Genomic DNA, 21,125 nt, shown 5'->3' with positions numbered 1-21,125 from the left:
AGTATAGTTTAAGAAAAGAAATTCCTTAAACATGTAAACAGGGATAATTGATTTTTACATATGAGACTGAAAATTCTGGGTTTCTCTCTAATCTTTTTGCTATTATGATAAGAAGTTGATTTTTGATTAAATCATCAGCTTCTAGATCACCTAAGATTTGCATTGGCTGTCTTCCATACAGATAAAACTCTCTGGATTCTCAATCTGTTTGGAAAACTTCAGAAAAGCTCCATAGGTGGTTGAAGATTTAACAACAGTGAATAACAGTGCTAGTAAGAGAATAATTTTCTTTCTTTCCTCTTTACTGCAGCTGAAGAACTAGCTACAGCGAAATGGAAGAACAGACCAGTAGGAATTAAATGTATGTATTGTGAGGACATCAGCGTAGGCACCTCATTCAGTTTTCCAGTGGAAACTCAACCTGAACACATTACCTATGAAAAGTAATTCCCCTTGCATTTGATGGCAACATTTCCTTCATTTAATGGGACTGCTGTAGGAAGGTATAGTTTGTACCATGACAACTACAGTAAGTCTGGGTGCTGCAAGTGATTTGATGTCTGACAGGCTGAAATGGTATGAGTTGAAATGTAGAGGCAGGTCCTCTCAGTGTGACTGTAGTCATTTTGGAAACACAGATCTCCATCCCTGTCAACCCAGCAGTTTCCTGCCTCATCCTTTGGTAGGTAAGTGACTTAGGGAGCTCCCTTTTTATCAAAAGTATGTAGTATTTATCATATTTGATGTATATATTAAAATTTGGTCTTTTGTAGTTACTCCTTTTATGTATTTGTAAGAAAGCCACACCCCTCTCTCTGACAGCTTCAGCAGTGGTGAGGTCTTGAAAAGAAAGAAGGAAGGAGTCTTTTCTATCATCCTTACAGTGCAATGAAAGGTGACAGTGCTCTTCTGTCTGGTTCAGCGAGGGAGGCAACCATGATCAATCTTTTGCATGAAACCACAGTAGAAGAGGAAGTGAAGAGGATGCTCTTTACCTGGTATGCAAGAGCAGCTACAAAAAATGTCTGGAAACATCTTATCTGCTTGAAAGACTAAAGAAGTTTGGCTTCCTGAGCTCCTTACAGCTGACTCTCAAGGTGGATCAGATCACATAGCTCTGTGGGAACTAATGAAACATGAACTGCAGTATTAAGACCTGGTTTACAAATGTAGTTACTGTTCTCCTTGTCAGAGAAACAGGAAGAATGCACATGAAAAATCAGCATCTTACAGCTGCAATGAGAATGCTTTAACACAAGTTCACTTAAAACCTCCTTGCTAAGCACATACTGACGTCAATGTATGTATAATAGCTGGGAGAGGTGGCAGCCTTTCTATTAATGAGCTTATGGGATGCCTTCCCATCATTAGTATGCCCCTGATTTGGGACCACATCCTCTTCCCAGCTGTGGCTGGGGGGTGAGTTGGAGGGAGCCCACCACAGGTTAGAGAAATCCACACCTGAACAGGAGGATCTAAAAAAAGCTGGTCAAGCAAGCTTAAAACAAAAGTACTCCTAAGTCATGGGTGCCCTCAGGAAGTCAGTGAAAATGCAGTTACTTGTGGAAGCAGACTGGCTTAAAATAGACGGTGAAACCTCAGCACTACTTTGCTAAATATGCCAGGAAAGGCAAATGATTAGCATATGAAAAAGCAACGTCTCAAAATTAAGTAAGGTATTGGTCAAAATAAGGAAAACAATATTGAGTTGGATACATGCAGCACAGGAGAATAATTATATAAATATTTAAAAAAAAGATTCTTGTGTGAAGTGGCATTTTGGGGGGAGAAGCCAGGTCTGTACACAGCTGAATCTGTAAGCAGTGAAGATAAGGGGCATTTGTTTTCTTTCTCTTTTAACAGTCAGAACATTATTGTTGTGAGTTGTTTTTCCCATGCTCTACAATTCAAATTATGAAGTGAAAAGTATCACCAAGGATGCTGTTTCACTGATAGTCCTCAATTTACAGGTAACTCTTTTAATTTCAGAACTAATCTGGAGACTGAGCCCTGACAAGATACATGTTAAATGCCAGTCAAGTGCTTAATTAATATAGGTGGGTGTAGATTATGATTTGGTCCTATAGTGCAGGTGTGTGCTAGGTGATGCAAGCATCAAGGTTCAAGCATCAAGAACAGGGCTATAAGATGTCTGATACAGCTATTCTTATTTTGAATGGTTCTTCACAAAGGGCTGGCATACAATTTAATGTATTATTCCTTGTTCTTACTCCTTATTTTAGCCATCATATTCATTTAACATTATGCTATTGTTATGCTTGTCACTGCAGTTGGATGCTTCCTATTGCTTTCATAAATTGCATGTCAGGATTTTATCAGCTAAATGACACTATTGAGACAGGCAGTTTCTGCTTCTGCTTGGACTGACAAAATTCCCATTGGATTAAATGATGTGAGGTGACTTCAGTATTTGGATGCACAGTAGAAGAAAGAAATGGATGGAAGTACTGTTGTCTTTGCCAAGAAGAGAGAGGTGATGGACTGACACCATTCTGTTTTGTATTACTTCTAGATGAAATAAGTCCTCCCAAGAGTGCTCTACAACAGGAGAGACAAGTGTTTCATTCACCTCATCCAGCCACTTTTCTTCCCTCCTCTCACTGGAGACAGATGGACCCTTTGCTCTTTCCAGCATGTCAGCTCACATTTCCTTTAAGTTTGTCAGAGAGCTGCCTGAGCATCATTCAGTGCCTGGGTAATTAATTAAAAACCCCCATCACTTTCTTGCTTTGAAAGGCAGAGGATTTGGCTTAGTGGTGCTAATGGGATTGGATGTCATTTGTGAAATTTGCTTAATCATGGCATATTGACTTTCTGCCTAAATCAGATTACTTCTCTCCATATTGATTGCACGGTTATAAAACCCCTGTGAAAATCTTTTCATTAAATATTATAAATCTCCCTGCTAATACAATGTAAATGCCCTGTTGTTTTCACTTGGTGCTCTAATGAGCAAATCAGTTCTTTCAATTTGATCTTATACTAAAGCTGAATTATTGGTAAGTCACTTTTCCATTTCATTTGATATTGAGCCCCGTATCACAAAGATTTAAGACTAGAAAATGTTCACATCTTCATAATCCTGGACATATTTACATAAAGAAGAGAAGATTTGAAATGCCCCAACCTTTTCAAAAGCCACCTTGAACAAGAGCTAGCTTTAAATAATTTTACCACTAGGCTTTACGCAGCAAATTTAAAGTACCTTGATGACTGGAAACCTTCCTTCCTTCATTGATTTGCTTTTTTAAAACAACAAAACTCTGTATTTATTACTTCTCCATTAAACTTGTCCCTGGAATATTCCTAGACTGATGTCCACTTTATGACATCATGATCAATATCAGAAGTGGCAGTTTCTAAATAGCAACATATACATATGGTACCAGGATGGTTGCTCTGAGTGAAGCTCAAGGGTGATGCTTATGAACAATCCTTTTACCTGAGGAGGATGCTCCCCTGAAGAAACAGGCTATGCTTTTGAAAGAGACGTGGATATTGTGAAACAGCTTACCACAAAATTCCCTTCTCTCCAAACAAGCAGCCTGATGGGCTCAGTCAGCACAAACCCTTTGCAGGAAACTACATGGTTTTCACCGAGAGCTTCCTGTACTAATAGACAATTTGACCCACCACAGCATGTTCTCATTCCAGCTTTTGAACAGCCCCAACATCCAGCACTCTTCCCTGAAGGTCACTGTCATCATCAGAAGCAAATTCCCCGTGAACCATCAGGTATCAAACACACTCAGAACGCGCCTGTGCAAAAACTACTGGATCTGGCCACTTATCTCCAGCTGCTTCCCAGAAGAAGCGGTTCCTGTCCTATCAGAGTTCCTGGACCCTGTGCTCTGGTGTTTCCCAAGACCTATTCTGCTTCTCTCAGTGCACCTTCTCATGGATAGGGGAGTACATTGAATTAAATAGCCAAGGCTGACAACAATAAACGAAACTCGCAGTTACCTCTGAGGGAGCATTTGTTCTCTGAGATACTAGTCTTGATCCTCAAGAGGGATCAAAATATGATTTCTCATGGATCCTGAGGACTAAAATTTATAGTTTTTTACTGAATAATAAAAGGATGGGCTTTGTGGGTTTTCTAGCACAGCTCCAGCAGGGTGATCTGTCACCCTTATCTTATCCATGAGAAGAAACTATCTTCTTGCTTTTCTTTGCTTATCTTTTATTGCCTGTTTAACTGATTATTTTCCCTTTCAGATAGCCTAACTTAACTATATACATAATAGGACAATTATTTTCAGCTTTTACTTGTCCATGAAGGTTGCTGCTTCTTTTTCAGACCTGAAGGACTTATTCCAGAAAACAAATGTCCAACTTATTTTCCAAAGTATTTTCATTCCTATTGCCCTAATAAAACACGTCACCTCTCCCCTTGGCTTCACTTTCCTCAGGAAAATGTTTTGTTTGTCTCAGCATGATGTGAATCAGGCACTTCTTCTGCCTCCCTAGATGTGAAGTTCAGGAAAGGCTGATGGCTCCAAAGGAGTGATGATGGGAGGCAGGACTGATTCCTCCAACACCTCTTTCTGGCCCTCATCTTTGTGACTTACCTCTTCTCCCTCCAGACCTGTGAGGGGCCAGATTAAATAAGCGTTTCCTCAAAGATTGCTGCTGCTGGCAAGTGGATACACAGATGCAGAAGTCAGTGAATCAGCACTAGGCAGAAAAGGTGGGAACGGGACTTGACTATTCTCATGATCCTACCCCAAAAGCTAGCTTAATTTTTCTATCTTTTTTCCTTGATTTCCTGTTGCTGCTTGGTTTATCTTGCCTTTCATCTACTGTCCTTTTCACAGCAAAGAGAGCCTTTTTGATTTACTGCACCTGACCTTGTGTGTATCTTTATCTCACCTAGGGGATTCCAGCCAAAACCCTCCTGGCTTTGGTCTGGACCCTTACAAGACTCTTATTAGGTTTCAATTTGTAATTGCTTCCAAATATCTGCATCTGCGTTCTCCCTATAACAGGAAGCCTATACTAAATCATAGAATCACAGAATGGTTTGAGTTGGAAGGCACCTTAAATATCATCCAGTTCCAACCCCCCTGCCATGGGCAGGGACACCTCTCACCAGATCAGGCTGCCCAAGGCCCCATCCAACCTGGACTTGAACACCTCCAGGGATGGGGCATCCACAGCTTCCCTGGCAACCTGTGCCAGTGCCTCACCACTCCCACCAGGAAGAAATTCCTCCTTATGTCTAGTCTAAATCTGCCCCTCTCCAGTTCATACCCATTCCCCTCATCCTGTCACTGCAAGCCTTTGTAAAATGTCCCTCCCCAGCTTTCATGTAGGCCCCCTCCAGGTACTAGAAAGTTGCTATTAGGTCTCCTCTGAGCCTTCTCTTCTCCAGGCTGAACAACCCCAAATCTCTCAACAAATAATCCTTACTATGTTATCCTTTTCTCTTTTATTCTTTAATAGACACAATGGAATTTTCTTCCACTTATTTCTACCCTTAGTTCCAGTCCAGTCTTTAATTGTACAGTATGAATGGATGAATATTAAAACACATTATTGACTTGGAATGTAGATTCCACTAATGTAGCCACATGGCTCATAGTAAAAAGAGGACCGGCTGTGAGAGTTGGGGTTGTTCAGCCTGGAGAAGAGAAGGCTCCGAGATCTTACAGTGACCTTCCAGTACCTGAAAGGGCTACAGGAAAGCTGGGGAGGGACTTTTTACAATGGCATGGAAGGATAGGATGAGGGGGAACAGCTTTAAAATTGGAAGGTGGAGGATTAAGATTAGATGTAAGGAGGAAATTCTTTACCATGAGAGTCGTGAAGCACTGGCACCGGTGGCCCAGGGAAGTTGTGGATGCCCCATCCCTGGAGGTGTTCAAGGCCAGGTTGGATGGGGTCTTTGGCAGCCTGATCCAGTGGGAGGTGTCCCTGCCCATGGCAGGGGGGTTGGAAATCTTTAAGGTCCCTTCCAACCCAAACCATTCTATGATTCTGTGATTCTATGATTTTATGATTCTATGATTACACCTTGCTTATTCCAGTGTGAAGAGAGTGGATGAAACAGCACAGAATCGGTGGGACTCGCGGGAATGGGGAGGAAGGTGGGAAAACGAGAGCGAGGAGCAACTGAAGTCCGTTTAGAGCGGGGTGCGGCGGGACGAGTGGTGCGCTGGAGGGGACGGGGACGCGGTGGAAGGGCCGGGGCTGCGCGGCGCGGCTTGGCCGGCAGGGGGCGCGGTGCGCACGGGGCGCGCAGCCCCCGCAGGGCGCAGCGGAGCCGCTCGGAGCAGCGGGGCGGGCACAAAAGCGCCGCGCCCGGCCCGGCCGCTCGGGACTCGGGGCTCTCAGCGGCGGCTCCGGGGTTTCGCGGGATGCGGGTGCTGTGGGCGCTGCTGTGGGCGGCCCTGGCGCGATGCTACAACGTGGACCTGGGGCATCCCGTGGTTTTCCAGGGACCCCGCGGCTCCTTTTTCGGGTTCTCGGTGCTGCAGCACTACCACGACAGCACGCGGTGGTGAGTAGGGCGCACTCTGCGCGCCCGCGGGCGGAGAAGATGCGGGATGCAGGCGGCGAGGTTGGAGCATCCTCCGCGGCAGTCGCCTCTCACGCTGCTCTGGAGCAGGAGCAGCGCCTCCGCCCCGGCTCCTTTCCCCCGCTCCTTGTGCCCGGCTCCTTTCCCCCGCTCCTTGTGCCCGGCTCCTTTCCCCCGCTCCTTGTGCCCGGCTCTTTCCCCCCCGCTCCTTGTGCCCGGCTCTTTTCCCGACTCTTTTTCCCCGCTCCTTCTGCCCCGGCTCTCTTTCCGCGGCTCTCTTTCCCCGGCTCTTTCCCGGCTCTTTATCCATGCTCCTTCTGCCCCGGCTCTCTTTCCCCGGCTTTTTCCCGGCTCTTTTTCCCTGTTCCTTCTGCCCTGGCCCTTTTTCTGCCCCGGCTCTTCCCCGGCTCCTTCTGCTCCGGCTTTTCCCCTGGTCTTTGGCCCCGCGGAGCGATGGAGGCAGCGCTGGGCTGTGTTGTACCCTGGGGTGCCCCTGGCTAGACGGTGTTTTACCCCTGGGAAGCGGCGCTGGGCACGGTGAGCTCGCGGTCCTCGATGCCAGCGGTGCCTCCCGCCGCTTCGGTGCGGTCCCTCGGGAGAGATGCTTAGCATCTCCCGAGGTGCTTCCTCGGGAGGGATGTTCAGCAGCGCATCTCCTTGACCGAAAACCCACAGGGTGTGAAAGATGATAAGTTGTGCCGTGTTAAATGGGGAAAAGGTTGGCAGCGGTGGCAGCGCGTTCGGTATTGAGAGCTCTGATCGCCCTGTGCTGTGCCTTGCGAGGGAAAAAAATCCCTCCGGGGACTGGAGAAGCGCTTCCAAACGGGGAGAGGAGGTGTTCGTCTCCTCTGTGTGCCTCTCTTGGCGTGAGGGACCCTAGAGGAAACGGAGATGTGATTTAAAAGAAGAAAAAAGAATGGACGAGGGTAGAAAGTTTGTCTACATCTCAAAAAATTATGCAAACTGGCAAAGTTTCTTGTTTTTCCCGTTGTCTGTAAAGAGCCCTGGAGCACAGTCTGTCTCTTGTCCGGGTCAGAAGCTCTTTGTTACAATTAAAACTGATTTCTCTTAATTGGAATTGGTTGATGTCATCTGGTGCACTCCTAATGTGAGTAGGAGCCACCACTGCCAGTAAATGCCCACAAAGCTCGTCTTTATCTTTTACGCTTAGATAGTGCCTGATTACTCAGCTGTTGATGTTGGAACTGTGGTGCACTGTGATATAAATAAATGTATTCATGCTGGCATCCAGTTCTTTAAAAATGCATTTCTTTCACGCCCTTTAGTTGAAAAGTAGTTGTATGCTCAGCCTTTCTGCACAGTGGCTTTCATGGAGCATTCATTTTTAAGGGCTTATCAGAAGACTTGATAGAGGAGAAGTGCTCTGGGAGAAGAAAAGCTCTCAGTTTGAAGCAATGCTTAATTGGGACAGGAACCAGCGCAGGATGCAAAGGCTGAAAGCGACTTGTATTCAGGACAAATTGCTGATGGTTCACAGTGGTGTGAATGAAATGCTGATCTAGTGGGGTACGGTGGGGTGAAAATTATGTAACTTGTTGCTGCTTGTGGAGGTGTCTGTCATTCTAATCAATAACGTGAATTGTCTTCAGGTAGCACCTGTTGCTGCGCCAGGGGAGGTTCAGATTGGACATTAGGAACAAAATTTTCACCAAAAGGGTCATCAGGCACTAGATCAGGCTGACCAGGGAGGTAGTGGAGTCACCATCCCTAGAGATATTTAAAAGATGAGTAGGCGAAGTACTTAAGGATATGGTTTAGTGGCAAATAGGTATGATTGGAGTTGATGATCTCGGAGGTCTTTTACAACCTGGTGATTCTATGATTCTATGAGTTTTTATTTTCTTTTTTTTTAAGGGGAGGTTGACCAGGGAGGAGAATCTCCCTGGCATCCCACTTGGTTTGGAAACAATGCTGGACTGCTAGTAGGTAGCAGGTGGGTAGCACCTATCTGAAGGCAGGTGTCTGCAAGAAGTCTGATGAGTAAAAGTAAAAACTCTTCGTGTACAAACTCCAGTTTTCTGCAAATGGACTTTCTTTACCCAGAAACAAAAAGTATCTAAGATCTATAAGTGTTTTTAAATAAATATATTGTTAGCCCTAACACCTGGAAGGGCTAACAGCAGCTTATTACGGTCACTATCGGCTCTGGGCTGTCAAAAATCATGATGGTGGAATTGTCACCACTGACAGGGAAGCTTTGCTCTTCATCGTGGAACTGGGGAGCTTATTTTCACTGGTGCTTAAAAATCCTGTGCCCGTCAGAGGCTAGGGTAAAAAGCTTGGGAGATATGATTTTTATAATCTCCTTTGCTATAGTTTGCTGTATACAGTTGTTCTCTTAATGTGTGCATGCAGCCTAAGGGTCGAAAGACAGCAGTGAATCAATCTCTCTGCTCTTAAAAGTTGCAGTTTTCTCATATCTGTTTGGCCTACCCACTACAGTGGGCAGTAGTTACTCCAAGTTAACTTTAGACAGTGATATTTTGGGCACTCATGGCTGGTGAGCTGTACACTATGTGAGCCTGCAAGAATGTGACTGATCATGTCTGAGGCTGATAGGCTCCTGCCTATCTGAAATTATTTAATGTGTTAATATGCTCTCAAGCATTTGAGAGCGTTGTCATGATAGTTCAGGGCTTCTTTCTCTTTATTGCCTGAGGGCCTGGTATTTACCTAAATGTACTTCTGATCATGAGAACTTCTTAGCTGAAGCGTGTTAGTAGCCTGTACTTATGCTGCTGTGTGTATATGAAATAATATATAGTCACCGATTTGTATTAAAATAGTGTCTGTAATGGCCAGGTCTTCAACTTCAGTGTTTCAGCTGTTTGATTTCTGACACCACAGAGACACCCATCTGTATTATCTACCACAGGCTTGCAGGTTTTCAGTAAACTGGTTCAGGGTTTGGTGATTCTTAAGGACTTACATAAGCCAAATATTCTTGCAGGAGGACAGAAGGGGGGCTATTTGTTGTGAAACATTAATTCAGATAAACATAAATAGCCAGACTGCTACAGAGCCCTTGACACAAAAATTTTGGTGGAGCGTGGGTATTCAGCCTCCACTGCAACAGGGGAGTCAGTCAGTGCCTTTACCCTGTCTGAAATAGTTAATTGCAACGATGCTGCTATTTAGGAGTCGTTTTTTGCACAGCTTTTGTCTCAAGAAGGCTTCGTCATCACAGATGTGCTGGGGTTATTGTATTTCTGACAATGTCTCCTTTTCCTTCCTTAAGTGGGTTTTATAACTAAATCTTGGAAGATTTACCCTGTTCCCCATCATTGCCATTTTCAGCTGAGCAAGGAACCAGGTGGCTGCTTGCATTTGGAGCAGAGACAAGCTGTAGTGCTTCTGTTCTCTGGCTATAATTTTGAAGCTTGGAGTAAAGACCCAAGAATGTTGCTTTCTCTGCTTTCCTTCAGACAATTTAGGAAGAAACAAATGTCAGTTTTCGCCCCAATTAAAAAAAAAAAAGTTAATAATCTGACATTGCTGATCTTTCTTTTTTAAAATAGAATGATACTTTATCTCTCTCCTTTCCCCTTCCTATGTCCTTTTCTTACTAACACCCCCAGTAAGTCCACACTGACAACTTTATCCTTTCTGGCAACATGATCTGGCATGGAAAAGCCATGAAGTCAGTTTAGTTGCATGGTGTCCTGCTGTGAGTTTTACAATAAGAAATGAGTCTGGTTTCTGTGCTGTTGCTTTATTCCTTTGGCACTGCTTGTCACTGTACTGTGCTGCCACTGAGACTTGAAGGCTGTTCCACATCTCAGGACGATGGATGGATATTGTTAATGCAACCAGAAGGAAGATGTGGGAGCAGACTGATCCCATGGAAGCTGGGTATTGTGTTAATGATGCCGTGTTGTGTAAACAATGTAGTGATGCTGTACACACTGCTGTGATGTTTTGGGGAACATGGACTTGCTGCTGTTGGTTACAGGGCATCCATCTGCCGCCTAAATAACAGCCCTCCTGCTTCTTGCTCTGCATAGATGAAACATATTTTTTTATTTCAAGGGCTTAGCAAGTGACAGAGATCCTTCTGAAGGGAAGAAACTTGACTGGGGTATGCTGGTGGTGCACCCTCCTCTGGTGCTGCTTCTGAAATCTGCTGTGGTATGTGAGGATATTTAAAGACTTTTTTTCTCTGCCACTTAACATTGCAGTGAGGTGAGGTACCTTCACTCCCCAGTCCTTGAACTGTGATTGCCTAATCACTGCTGGCATGCTGTAGGCTGGTGCTTAATGTGCTTGGCATCTCTCCATGCCATCGGTCAGCTCGACACTTTTGTTTACTGTTCCTTCTGCTAAATGCAGCACTTAATTTCCAAATCTTTATGTCCTGAGGGTCAATCACCAGTGAAGTGACAGTTGCTGTTCTGCAGGAAGTAATTTTAAGGAGGTGTGGATTTCCCTGTGGCCAAAAAAGCTTCTTATCCATTAATATATTGACTGCTGTGTCTCCTGGAATGCGATGGTTCTTGGCCATGCAGCTGTATAGTTGTCTCCATATAGATAAAGGCATTTGTCCTTTACTGTGTCAGTATGAATACAAGAGAAGAAGGTTATATAGCCTCTGTCTACTCCTCCTCTTGTCAGTTTAGTACTTGGTTCACAGAACTCTATGCACGTCAAGCAAAAGTGACCCTATTTTTCAATGGAAAGTAATCCCTTTCTCTTGATGGAGTTTCCCCTTCAAGATGTCTTCATGCAGCTTCTCACAAATATCCTAAGGGCCTCCTGCAGAGTGTTACAGTTGTGGTGACAGCCGGCACTCATTGATAATCTCTGCAAAGTGTACTGCCTACATTATAAGCCTTTTGGCAAAAAGCGGGGGAGCTGCTGGTGCTTGCTTGCGGACAACCCAAGTCCTGTAGTGGCATTGGAAATCTGTGCCACAAAATTAGGCTATTTTAAATAAGACCTGGTTAAACTGGTTGGGATATGTTGGAAGGTTGTGTGACAATAGTAGAAGGGCAGGGTTATACTTCTGCTAGCTGTTTATGTATCTTCTGTGTTTATGCCAAACAAGACTCCACAGCACTGGGATGAAGGAAGACTCTATTAGTCTCTAAGGCTTTGTTTTGAAATGCATTTCTGTTCTGATATGGTACCAGAGAAAAACACCCTCTCTGGTTGCATCATCGCTTCACAGAAATTGCTAAAAACTTCCTAAGGTGTTTTACTATGTAGGGGAGATACAAACAGGTGTTTGTTTTGCTTGATGAGTCTCATGACAGTTAAAGAAGTGACTTTATTCCAATAGTTAAGTAGTTGCATACAGAAAATAAAGAGTAGAGGACTCCCTTCTTGACAAAGAAAGTGTTCCAGTCTCTAAATCTTGAATAAAACCTAATACCTACTTGAACGGCAAAAAAAGCATGTGAACAAACAGAAAACTTCTCATCTCCCTGAAGGTGACCATCTTGAGGCCCTGCTCAAGCATGGATCCATGTCAGAAGGAACAGGAAATCTTGCACCTGCTGGGGTCTAGCTGCAAGAGTAAAAGAATGGGACAAGATCCTAAGATGACATAATGTGTAAAGTAGGTGAAATATAAATTTTGAATGCATGGACATTCAGGACAATCCAAAATAGATTTGCCTTTGGCACAAGTCACCAGTTGCCCTTATTGGCTGCTTCCCTCTGCTCAGTCCATATGAAGAAGTGGCAACAGATGTTTTCTTTTTGAAGGGTATATTTGCTCAAGACAGCAGTATTATCTGTGCCAGTAGCCTTCTCAAAGAATTAATTATAAGTTTTTCCCATTCATCTTTTTTAAAGGGAGATGGACAGTCTCTGTCATTTAGGCTTCTTCATCTCCATCTCACATTCTGCAAGCCAAGGTATCTTGTGCTCTAATTGCTGAATCATATTTGCTTTTCTTAGGTTAGAGCAAACCTTCTTTTAAACTGGAGTTCAATGTAGCCTGCATTTTCTTATTGTTATAACAGGTCATAGAAACAGTCTCTTGCCATTTGCAACTTGAACTTGTAACTCTTTAAGCTAGTAATATCCCCCATTATTTATTTTTGTTAGACCTCATGAATGTCAATGAGTGAATGACATGCATTCATCGCCTGTGTAAATTAAATGATTGGCATTTAATTTTTCAGCTTGCCGCCTGCCTAGTGGGATTTCCATTTGACACTGTTATTTCAGGCTTCTTTGCTCTCACTCGCTCCCAAATGTTTGCAGGCTTTGTAGGTTTTAGCAACTTAAGTATTTTAGACATTAATTCTTCTCACTTGTGAAAACACGATGTGTGTTGTAGAGTGCAACCCCATCAAACATCTCGAAATGATACCGTTTCGCTCCTGAAACTTTGGAGAAAACGGTCACTTAATATAGGGGTTTCTCTTCTTTTTGTAAATGTATTTCCAGGCACCATAGGACAGTTTTGTCACATTTCATGGAAAGGGAAGTGTGCAGGACACGAAGACATGCTGCAGTTCAGTATATACTAGACTCTGATTCAGGAGCAGCCCTTCCAGGTGGATCAGGCTGACCCTGGACATGTGCATGCCTTGAGCCTCAGACCTCCCTGTGTTTACTGGAATGGTGATGATGGGTGATGGTTGGGGATGAAACTTTAAATAAGAGGATGAAGGAAAAGTTGTTTTAAGCAGGGAAAGATTCCATTTTGGGTCTTATGCCGGGCTGTCTATCTGTTCTATGGGTGGGCTGTGTGTGTGGATTGACTTTGCACTAGTAGCTCTTTATCCCTTTAATGGGTGAACCAAGAACTGTGTCTCCATGGTCAGCTGCTGCCTCCCAAGCAAGCTGAATATGTGTATGGAAGCACTGGTCTTTCAGAGTCATCCTTAGTTCCAGCCCCGCGCTTAACTTCAGTGGCGATTTTGTTACATGCAGATGCTCTGCCCCGCCGCGCAGAGCAAGGGTATCAGCAGAACTTAATCTAAACTTCCTTGTGCTTCCTACCACCCTCCTCGGAGCTGCCTTCCTCCAGCTTAATCTCCCTTTTTACCCTCATGTGCCCAGATCTGGGCTCACAACCAGGTGAGAAAGATTATCCCTTTAATGAGGAGGCAGTAAAAGGGCTCCCTTAATACTTGTGCTTCTTCCCCCATAGTCCTCCTCAAAAAGCGTCCGTTAGGGCGTGTGCAGCTAGCGGCTTTTTCAACAGTTAACTGGATTGTAACACAAGTGATTAAAAAGTGCTCATAATCTTTCAAGGTTGAGTTAAGGAAACCCTATGGTTAGAGCTTGTGAATTGATGCTTCCCAGAGACACTAGCTCTCGTGTAGCCAGGTAGAGACTTCACATTGCTATCAACCTATTGGTTGATAGCAGTGCATTGTGGAAGAAATTTGATCCTGGGTTGTTGCTTGAGTGTTTTTTTTTGTTTTGTTTTGTTTTTTTTTAAAAAAAAGCTGTAGTTACATAAAGTGTTCTGAGAATGAGGTACCTCGAGTTTCTATACAAGCTTATTAATTTTTGGCTGGCTGGCAAGCACACAGGTTCACATTTCATCCTCTCATGGGTGTGTGCATTAGCTCTTGTGGTTTCTTGGATTGATAGGGATGTAGTTAAAACTGAGGTAAAGTGGATGCAGCTGCTGTTGTCTGTCTTAATACTTTCCTAAATGCTGCTGGGGGTGGGGAAGGTGGTGCTTTAAATGTGTTTCAATCCTAATGGAAATTTAGCTTGTTAATGTATTTGTGGCTTCACTGGGGGAAAATGCTTTTACTGTATGTGGCGTTTTCAGTTTGTGAGTCAATGTCATCATTTCACAAGGTTGCTGGAGAAAGTCCTTTTGCTTAGGAAGCTTTAGCAATGTGAATCTTGCTGTTTATTGCTTCCTTTTCTTTTCTCCTGAAGTTAAAAACTTGTTATTTTGCTTTTGGTTTCCAGGGTCTTGGTTGGTGCTCCCAAGGCAGAATCTAAATACAGCACCTCCATTCAGTCCCCAGGAGCAGTGTTTAAATGTCGAGTCCATACCAATCCTGACAGAAGATGCACAGAACTGGATATGGGGCGAGGTGAGTAGTTATGATGCTTAGGGGGGAAGGGGAAAGGGAGGAACAAAAAAAAAAAAACCAACAACGCACCTAACTTACCCCAAACTGCTAGCAATCCTCCTGACAGCTCTAAAGAGGCCCCAAGACACTCGGAGAAATTGGTTAGCCTCTCCTGACTGATCTTGAGCACTGATAGCAAAGGTATCCTATTTTCTTCACTATTATAAAATAGCTTCCCTCCTGGCGCCTGTGTCCTCCCAGCGTCCCTGCTTGCTCTTTCCAGTGAGTAACCAGACAAAGGTGGAATTTTTTCCCCTGCTTACCCTAACCCAGTCTTTTATCCACCTTCTTCAGTGCAACTTTGCAGTGTGGTGATGGGTTGGGAGCGCTGCTGCCTACTCCAGGCAATGCTGAAATAAGAATGTGTGGGATTACCCCAGGCAGTGCAGTGGTGGGCCTGTGATGGGTGTATTACTAGCAATGTGGTGATCTGTGGGTTCCCTCTTGGTGCAACAAATCATTCCTTGGGTTTGCTTCTTGTGCTAAAGGAAATAAATTCCTTGGTGAGGGCTGTGCTTGTATGCTGTTGCATGTGATCAGGATCAACTTTGGTTTTTCTGACATACTGTCTGAATCGGGGGAAGGTGAAGTCCTAAGGTATGTCTCTGATCTAAAACCTGAAAATTGAAGGCTTTTTTTTTTTTTTTTTTGGTTTTCTTGGTGACATGCTTGTTATTGCTTTCTCTGGCTATAAAAAGGGGTATGTTAGTATTGTTCATCTTTTCACCACTGAGTCTAGTAGACTTTAATTTTATGAAGCTTACATGTGTTAAACCAGTGTTCTGGCTGAGTTTGATTTGTGCTATTACTGTATGTAAACATCTCTTGTGAATTTGTGAATATTGCCTGACAGGACTAAAGATTTAAACCTCAGGTTTTTAAGTGCCCCAGATCTCAGTTTTGAGGAGTATTTTTTTCTTTATTTAATCCTGCAGGCAATCCCACATGTCTCCCAATGACTTCAGTTGGATGGTTTATTCGAGTAGGGCTATGGAGATGCTGTAATAGCTGCTGGTGGTTTGGGATAGGATCTGCCTTCTGCTATGTATTTGTATGATGCCTCATAAGAGTGAGAACATCCAACTGATTAATGCATACAAGAACTAGTGAGCAGGGTAAAGGGGAAAAGAAAAATGCTATCAGGGAGATGGTTGATAGACAATCTCTTTTCTTGTAGAGGTTTTTGGTAGGTATTTGAAACTCATGCCTCATTACCTTGCTGCTTTTTCCCTCTGTAGGCAATTCTCGCGGCACACTTTGTGGAAAGACCTGCAAAGAAGACAGAGATGATGAATGGATGGGCGTGAGCTTGGCAAGACAGCCAAAGGCTGGTGGAAGCGTGCTGGTAAGTCCAGTCTTTTCTTTGATCTCATTAAAAGTGTTGCTGCTGTCTGACTCTAATGCTAAACACATCAGGATTAATGTGTTCAGCAGTGACTGACGGAGTCCAGCTTTACAGACAGCAAATTCTGTAGTTCCTTCCTTCAAGCGGAAGGAAAAATGAGCCGCAGGCAGAAAGCTTTATTTGTAGAAGGAGGGCTTCAAAGCCGTGATACCTGACTTGTGTCACCCAAGGGCTTCCTCCTAAATCTGAGGAATTAAATCTTTGAATCGAATAAGTAGAGCTTTGTCAGGGAGGTTCCTGCTAGTTTGTTCTTTTTGTCGTTTGCCTGTATTTCGGTAGGGGATATGTATGCATCCATATTCCCTGAGCATTTATGTTGTGGGTCAGAACTTACTATGAAAAATGGAAGATGAGTCTTTCAGGTGATATTTTTTTCTTTCTGTATGTTAGTTTTACATTAACAAGGCAGAAGACCTGAGAGTAGAGATTACTTAGTTGTGTGAGGGTGGCCTTGTTGTCTTTGATATGGTTACCATGCACATACACAGGTCAGGGAGAGCAGATGTGATCTTTAGGATGTGGAATTTATCTTTGCAAAACAACATTTCCTGTGCTGATAAGACAGAAATTAAAGTAATTAATTATTAAAAAAAATAATTCTGAAGAGAGTTGGGCAAAAAGTTTCTAAAATACATGAGTATATTATGGTCGATAGTTGTCCGTGTTTGCATCTGCAGTTGGGTTCTAATAGTCTACCTGAGTGAGTCTGTCTGCAGGAACGTTAGCCGAAATTAAGAACAGAAGCAATGAATTGTTGTGTGTGGTATAGGTGATACAATAGATTTCACACTCATATCACAGTAACCCCAACAACAATCTAATTCTAAACAGCGCTATTTGAGAGTTGGAAATTTGCAGTGTGACGCCACCTTTCCAATGAGATAGGGGATTTCCCTGGTAGGTAGCACCAAACTTTCATGAAGTTGGTAGTGAGAAAGATCTCCTGCAGTGATTACTGTGCCAAACACTTGTGTAAGGCAAGTGGGCAAAATGCTTCACTCAAAGGCCTTTTTCTTAATACGCGCTTAGACTCTAAAATGGGCCACAAGCCCAACTTTCTTAGGACAGGCAGGTGGTTTTTAGACCTTTCTATGATAGTACTGTGGTAGTTTATGCAGTAGTCTCTTTTGGTGTACAGCTTGCCACTCCTATAGGGGCTGGCTGATGCTTTTATTTTTGGATGTTTTAGATGTGTTTGTCATTAGAGGAAGAGGGGGGAAAAACAGAGGGGCATAAATAAAATGAGCTGTACAGCAGAGCACAAAATTAATGCATTTGTGATAGAAGTGCAGTGTAATTAATTCATATTTTCAGGGGACATAGAATCATAGAATAGTTTGTGTTGGAAAGGGCCTTAAATATCATCCAGTTCTAACCCCCCTGCCATGGGCAGGAACACCTCCCACCAGATCAGGCTGCCCAAGGCCCCATCCAACCTGGACTTGAACACCTCCAGGGATGAGGCATCCACAACTTCCCTTGGCAACCTGTTCCAGTGTCTCACCACTCTCATCGTGAAGAAATTCCTCCTTATGTCTAGTCTAAATCTGCCCCTCTGCAGTTTATACCCATTGCCCCTAGTCCTGTCACGGCAAGCCTTTGTAAAAAGTCCCTCCCCAGCTTTCTTGTAGCCCCTTCAGGCCCACTTCAGGTACTGGGAGGTATCCCGGTCTGTATATGTGCTCAGGGTCCTGCATGACTGCTGATCAGGATAACATGACAAGACACAGCATCCTCATGCGCTTCCAGTCATTGGCCTGAACTAGACAAATTCTTGTCCCACTATCAGAAGCTAGCACATATATAGCTTAAGGTGATGCTGAAACATTTTTGTCAGAATTATGGTTACCTTAAGAATGAAGATTTTGTGTGGTTTTGTTTGAAGGGGAGCAGATTGCAGCTGATGTTTAGCGAGACAATACCTAAGCAAACGCAGCAGAGTAAGGGAAAGCTGATGGGGGGGGAAAAAAAGCTGAACAACTACCAAGGCTGGGACTGGCTGCTCGCTGGCTGAAGGAAAGCTGCAAGGGTGAGAGATGTGGGCAGACTGTGAGGGCTTGGGTTGGGGCTGAGTGGATATAAATTTTGGACATAAAGGAAAATGTAGCTAAAGTAAAATGCGCAGCTGGTGGTGTGCTTATTCTGGTGCAGCTTAAGCTGATGAAATGCCTCCACAAGTTATGTTGATTTAAGGAGGTCCTAAACCAGCCCTCTGACAAGATTATACTGCCCTCGCCATGTAGATAATGTCTGGATGCTTGAGGATGTTTAAATGTCTAATTCCTATTGATTTTGAGATATTTATTGCCAAAGCACTCTATCTTAAACTACTCATTAAACATCTGTGCACATCTGTGTGTAGACAAGAGCCTGGAATGCAGGCGTACAGATTCCTTCATGGGTGGAAAATACCTAGATGTTTCAGGGCATTGTCACTTTCTTTTTTGAAATACCTTTTTATTGAAAAAGATTTGTGACTTTCCCATATGCAGATGGTATTTAATTAATGCGCTCTTCTAGTTTTAAAGATCAGGATATCTTCAAAATGCTGTTGTCTTTGTAGGGCTTGTGAGAAACTATTGTTCTGAGAAGACACGTCTGAATGTGTGTTGGGAGCCGCATCTGCCAATTTTAGCGTTTTATCAAAATTACTGGCTAACTCTTGTGAGCAATACCCAGTAGTTACGAGTACGTGCAGTCTATATTGTCAGGCATTACAGCTTTATTTACTGCATCTCTTTCAGGGATTCATTTCAGTCAGTGTATCTTTGTGTCAAGTAGCCCTGAATGATTTTGGTTTTGTGTAAATATTAGAAGTTGCTTTTTAAACACACGTGAAGTAGTCATACTCTTGATGTCCTATGTCGGAGGAATTAGTTCCACAGTTTGACTTTTAGGAAGAAGTTGGTTCTTTTGCCTTGAAGCTGCTTAGTGACTTTAATTTCTGTCTTATCAGCTTTCCTCAAGTGCCTGATAAGAGTACAAGTTTCAGTGAAAAGAGGTGGTAGGGAAAGTGAAGAGTGTGCAGCAGTGCCGAAGCTGATGTTTGGTAAAGTGGATTACGTTTGAGCTCATAATGTGCCAGGATGTTACTGAACCAGAGTTTTATGTTTGCATGATGGACTAAGTAGAAAAGCATTGAACAATGAAGATTCAAACAAGTAAAGTAGTAAGATTAGCTAAAAAAGCTCTGAGTTTGCAGTTCGGTGGCGTCCTGTCCTTGGGTATGCTATCGGTCAATATTTGCATTAATCTAAGTGCTGCAGTAATACAGCAGAGACTGACAATTCTTTCCAAACTAAAACAGTGAAAGTCCTCCTTTTACTTTTGTTGGGAGAGGAACCAGAGACAGTACATTATGATTTGGAGATAAGCCACATCCTTCAGTCTTGCTCTTCCTATATACCTGTGTCATTACTCTGTGTGTTTTTTTTTTCCATCGAGTGTTGCTATTTTTCATTTTAAGTAGTTGTCTTAGTGGCACATCTAGTGATTGTGTTGGTGTCTGAAAAAAAACTATTGCTGCAGCAAAGCCAAAGTCCTCCTAGGGAAGAGGAAACCAGAAGTGGTCTGACAGCGTCACATTCAAAAAGTCCCTTGTTTGGACCCTGACTTCAGGAGTCAGTAGAGAGCTCTGTAAAGACCATGCATTCAGGTGGTGCGCTCAGCCTCTGAAGTGAGTCCTGGGTGTCTCGTGTTGCTTTTCCAATAATGCAAAGCTCGTGGCTGCTGTTCAATATGCAAAAGAGCAAAGTGGCTCCAGTTCTGAAATGGCTTCTTCATTATATTGCAGTAACGTAGTGTCTGCATCAATAGAGACCTCCATGTGCTTTGCGTATAAGTGTTTTATTTTGCTTCAAGGGTTCATCCTTTCTCCGCTGCTCCGTGGTAGAGCTGGAGCCTGTGCCCCAGCAGCAGTTGCTGAGCACCAAAGTGTGCTGATAGCTTCCTGGTTTCCTAAAAAAGGGTGTATAATCTGGCACGTGTTCACAATCAGCTTAGGAAAAGAACCCACGCAACCCCCCTTTCCACAGCATTAAATTCAGGTGACTCGTCTCTGTTCCCAAGACCGCCTCAGAGGTGTCATCAAAGAAAAAGAACTATAGCCACCTTTGGTAGTACATCAGTGTTGAATAATGCAGGGACTGCATACTGTAATCCAACTAAACATTTTTGGGAGAGCGGGAGAACCAAAAGCAGCTGTGGATGAGCTTTGCCATGGCAGGGAGACAAATGTGCTGGTTGCCTGGCTGCAGAGAAATGAGTTTCAGGGAAGAAGAAGAGCTGCTGAATGTGTCAAATTCAGCAGCTGTGTAGGGACAGTCTGGGGAAGCCCCTGCTGAGATAAGGAGGTGGAGCTCATCTCTTGGAGCTACAGTTACAAGCTGTCCCCAGACTCAGGCAGTTAGTGGTAAACTGTAGAGTGCCTGAATGCAGAGCGTGATGAAGCTACAGAACAGGGATCATTTAAAAAAAAAAAATGAAAATTTCTGCAAACCAAGAAGCACATCCTGCCCCCGCCACTCCCAAACAAAACCCACACCCTGAAAGATTAAACAAGTGTGCCCAGAATTGCCAAACTGAGCCCATAGCTCCAGTTGATTTTTAACATACTTATGCAGCAGCAACAACGTTTTTTTTGCCCCATATACTGTTTTATCTATCTTGGCCTCTGCACCTCAGTCCTGAGAAAAGCCTCCTGCTTGTGATGAAATGCTGCTGCTCTCCCTGACTCTGTTGTTTGTGCTCCTTTGGGAGAGATTAGTAGGTTAATTTATGGGAGTCTCTTACAGTTACCGAGATATAACATGTTAAGGAATTTACAGTATCACAATCCTTTATTTATCTTTCCATAATTTTAAAAAATACTCTTGGACTATTTCCGTTTGAATTTATATCCGGAGTTGGGGTTGACTTGACTGTTTGTTTAATGGTATGTATCTTTATGGTACTGTCTTTAAAAGGACTGTGCATATGTATTTTTGTGCTCGTAGCACAGATCCATCAGGAGAGAAACTATTTCCTGGTTACTTGAAAAAGAAGTGTTTTATGTGCTGCTTTTGCAATGCTGTTGAATTATGAATGAGTGGTGCGTGGGGATTAA

General features: G+C 43.5%; 2 protein-coding genes across 2 annotated transcripts in view; both read left to right on the top strand.

Annotated features, from left to right (window-relative positions):
• The window catches only part of LOC128851157 (uncharacterized), a 45,401-nt gene extending 40,671 nt beyond the window's left edge, over nt 1-4,730 (top strand). Inside the window, exon 11 of the mRNA XM_054057885.1 lies at nt 311-4,730. Within this exon, the coding sequence (XP_053913860.1) occupies nt 311-322 (12 nt within the window). The 3' untranslated portion in view covers nt 323-4,730. The remainder of the gene's footprint in view (nt 1-310) is intronic.
• A 1,570-nt stretch (nt 4,731-6,300) lies between these two features.
• ITGA9 (integrin subunit alpha 9) overlaps nt 6,301-21,125 on the top strand; it is a 215,866-nt gene continuing 201,041 nt past the window's right edge. Inside the window, exons 1-3 of the mRNA XM_054060077.1 lie at nt 6,301-6,523; nt 14,450-14,577; nt 15,855-15,961. Coding sequence (XP_053916052.1) covers nt 6,381-6,523; nt 14,450-14,577; nt 15,855-15,961 — 378 coding nt within the window. The 5' untranslated portion in view covers nt 6,301-6,380. The remainder of the gene's footprint in view (nt 6,524-14,449; nt 14,578-15,854; nt 15,962-21,125) is intronic.

Source organism: Cuculus canorus, chromosome 2 (genome assembly GCF_017976375.1).
Source record: "Cuculus canorus isolate bCucCan1 chromosome 2, bCucCan1.pri, whole genome shotgun sequence".
In the NCBI taxonomy this organism is placed as follows: Eukaryota; Metazoa; Chordata; class Aves; order Cuculiformes; family Cuculidae; genus Cuculus; species Cuculus canorus.
This window is presented reverse-complemented; position numbering and strand designations above follow the sequence as displayed.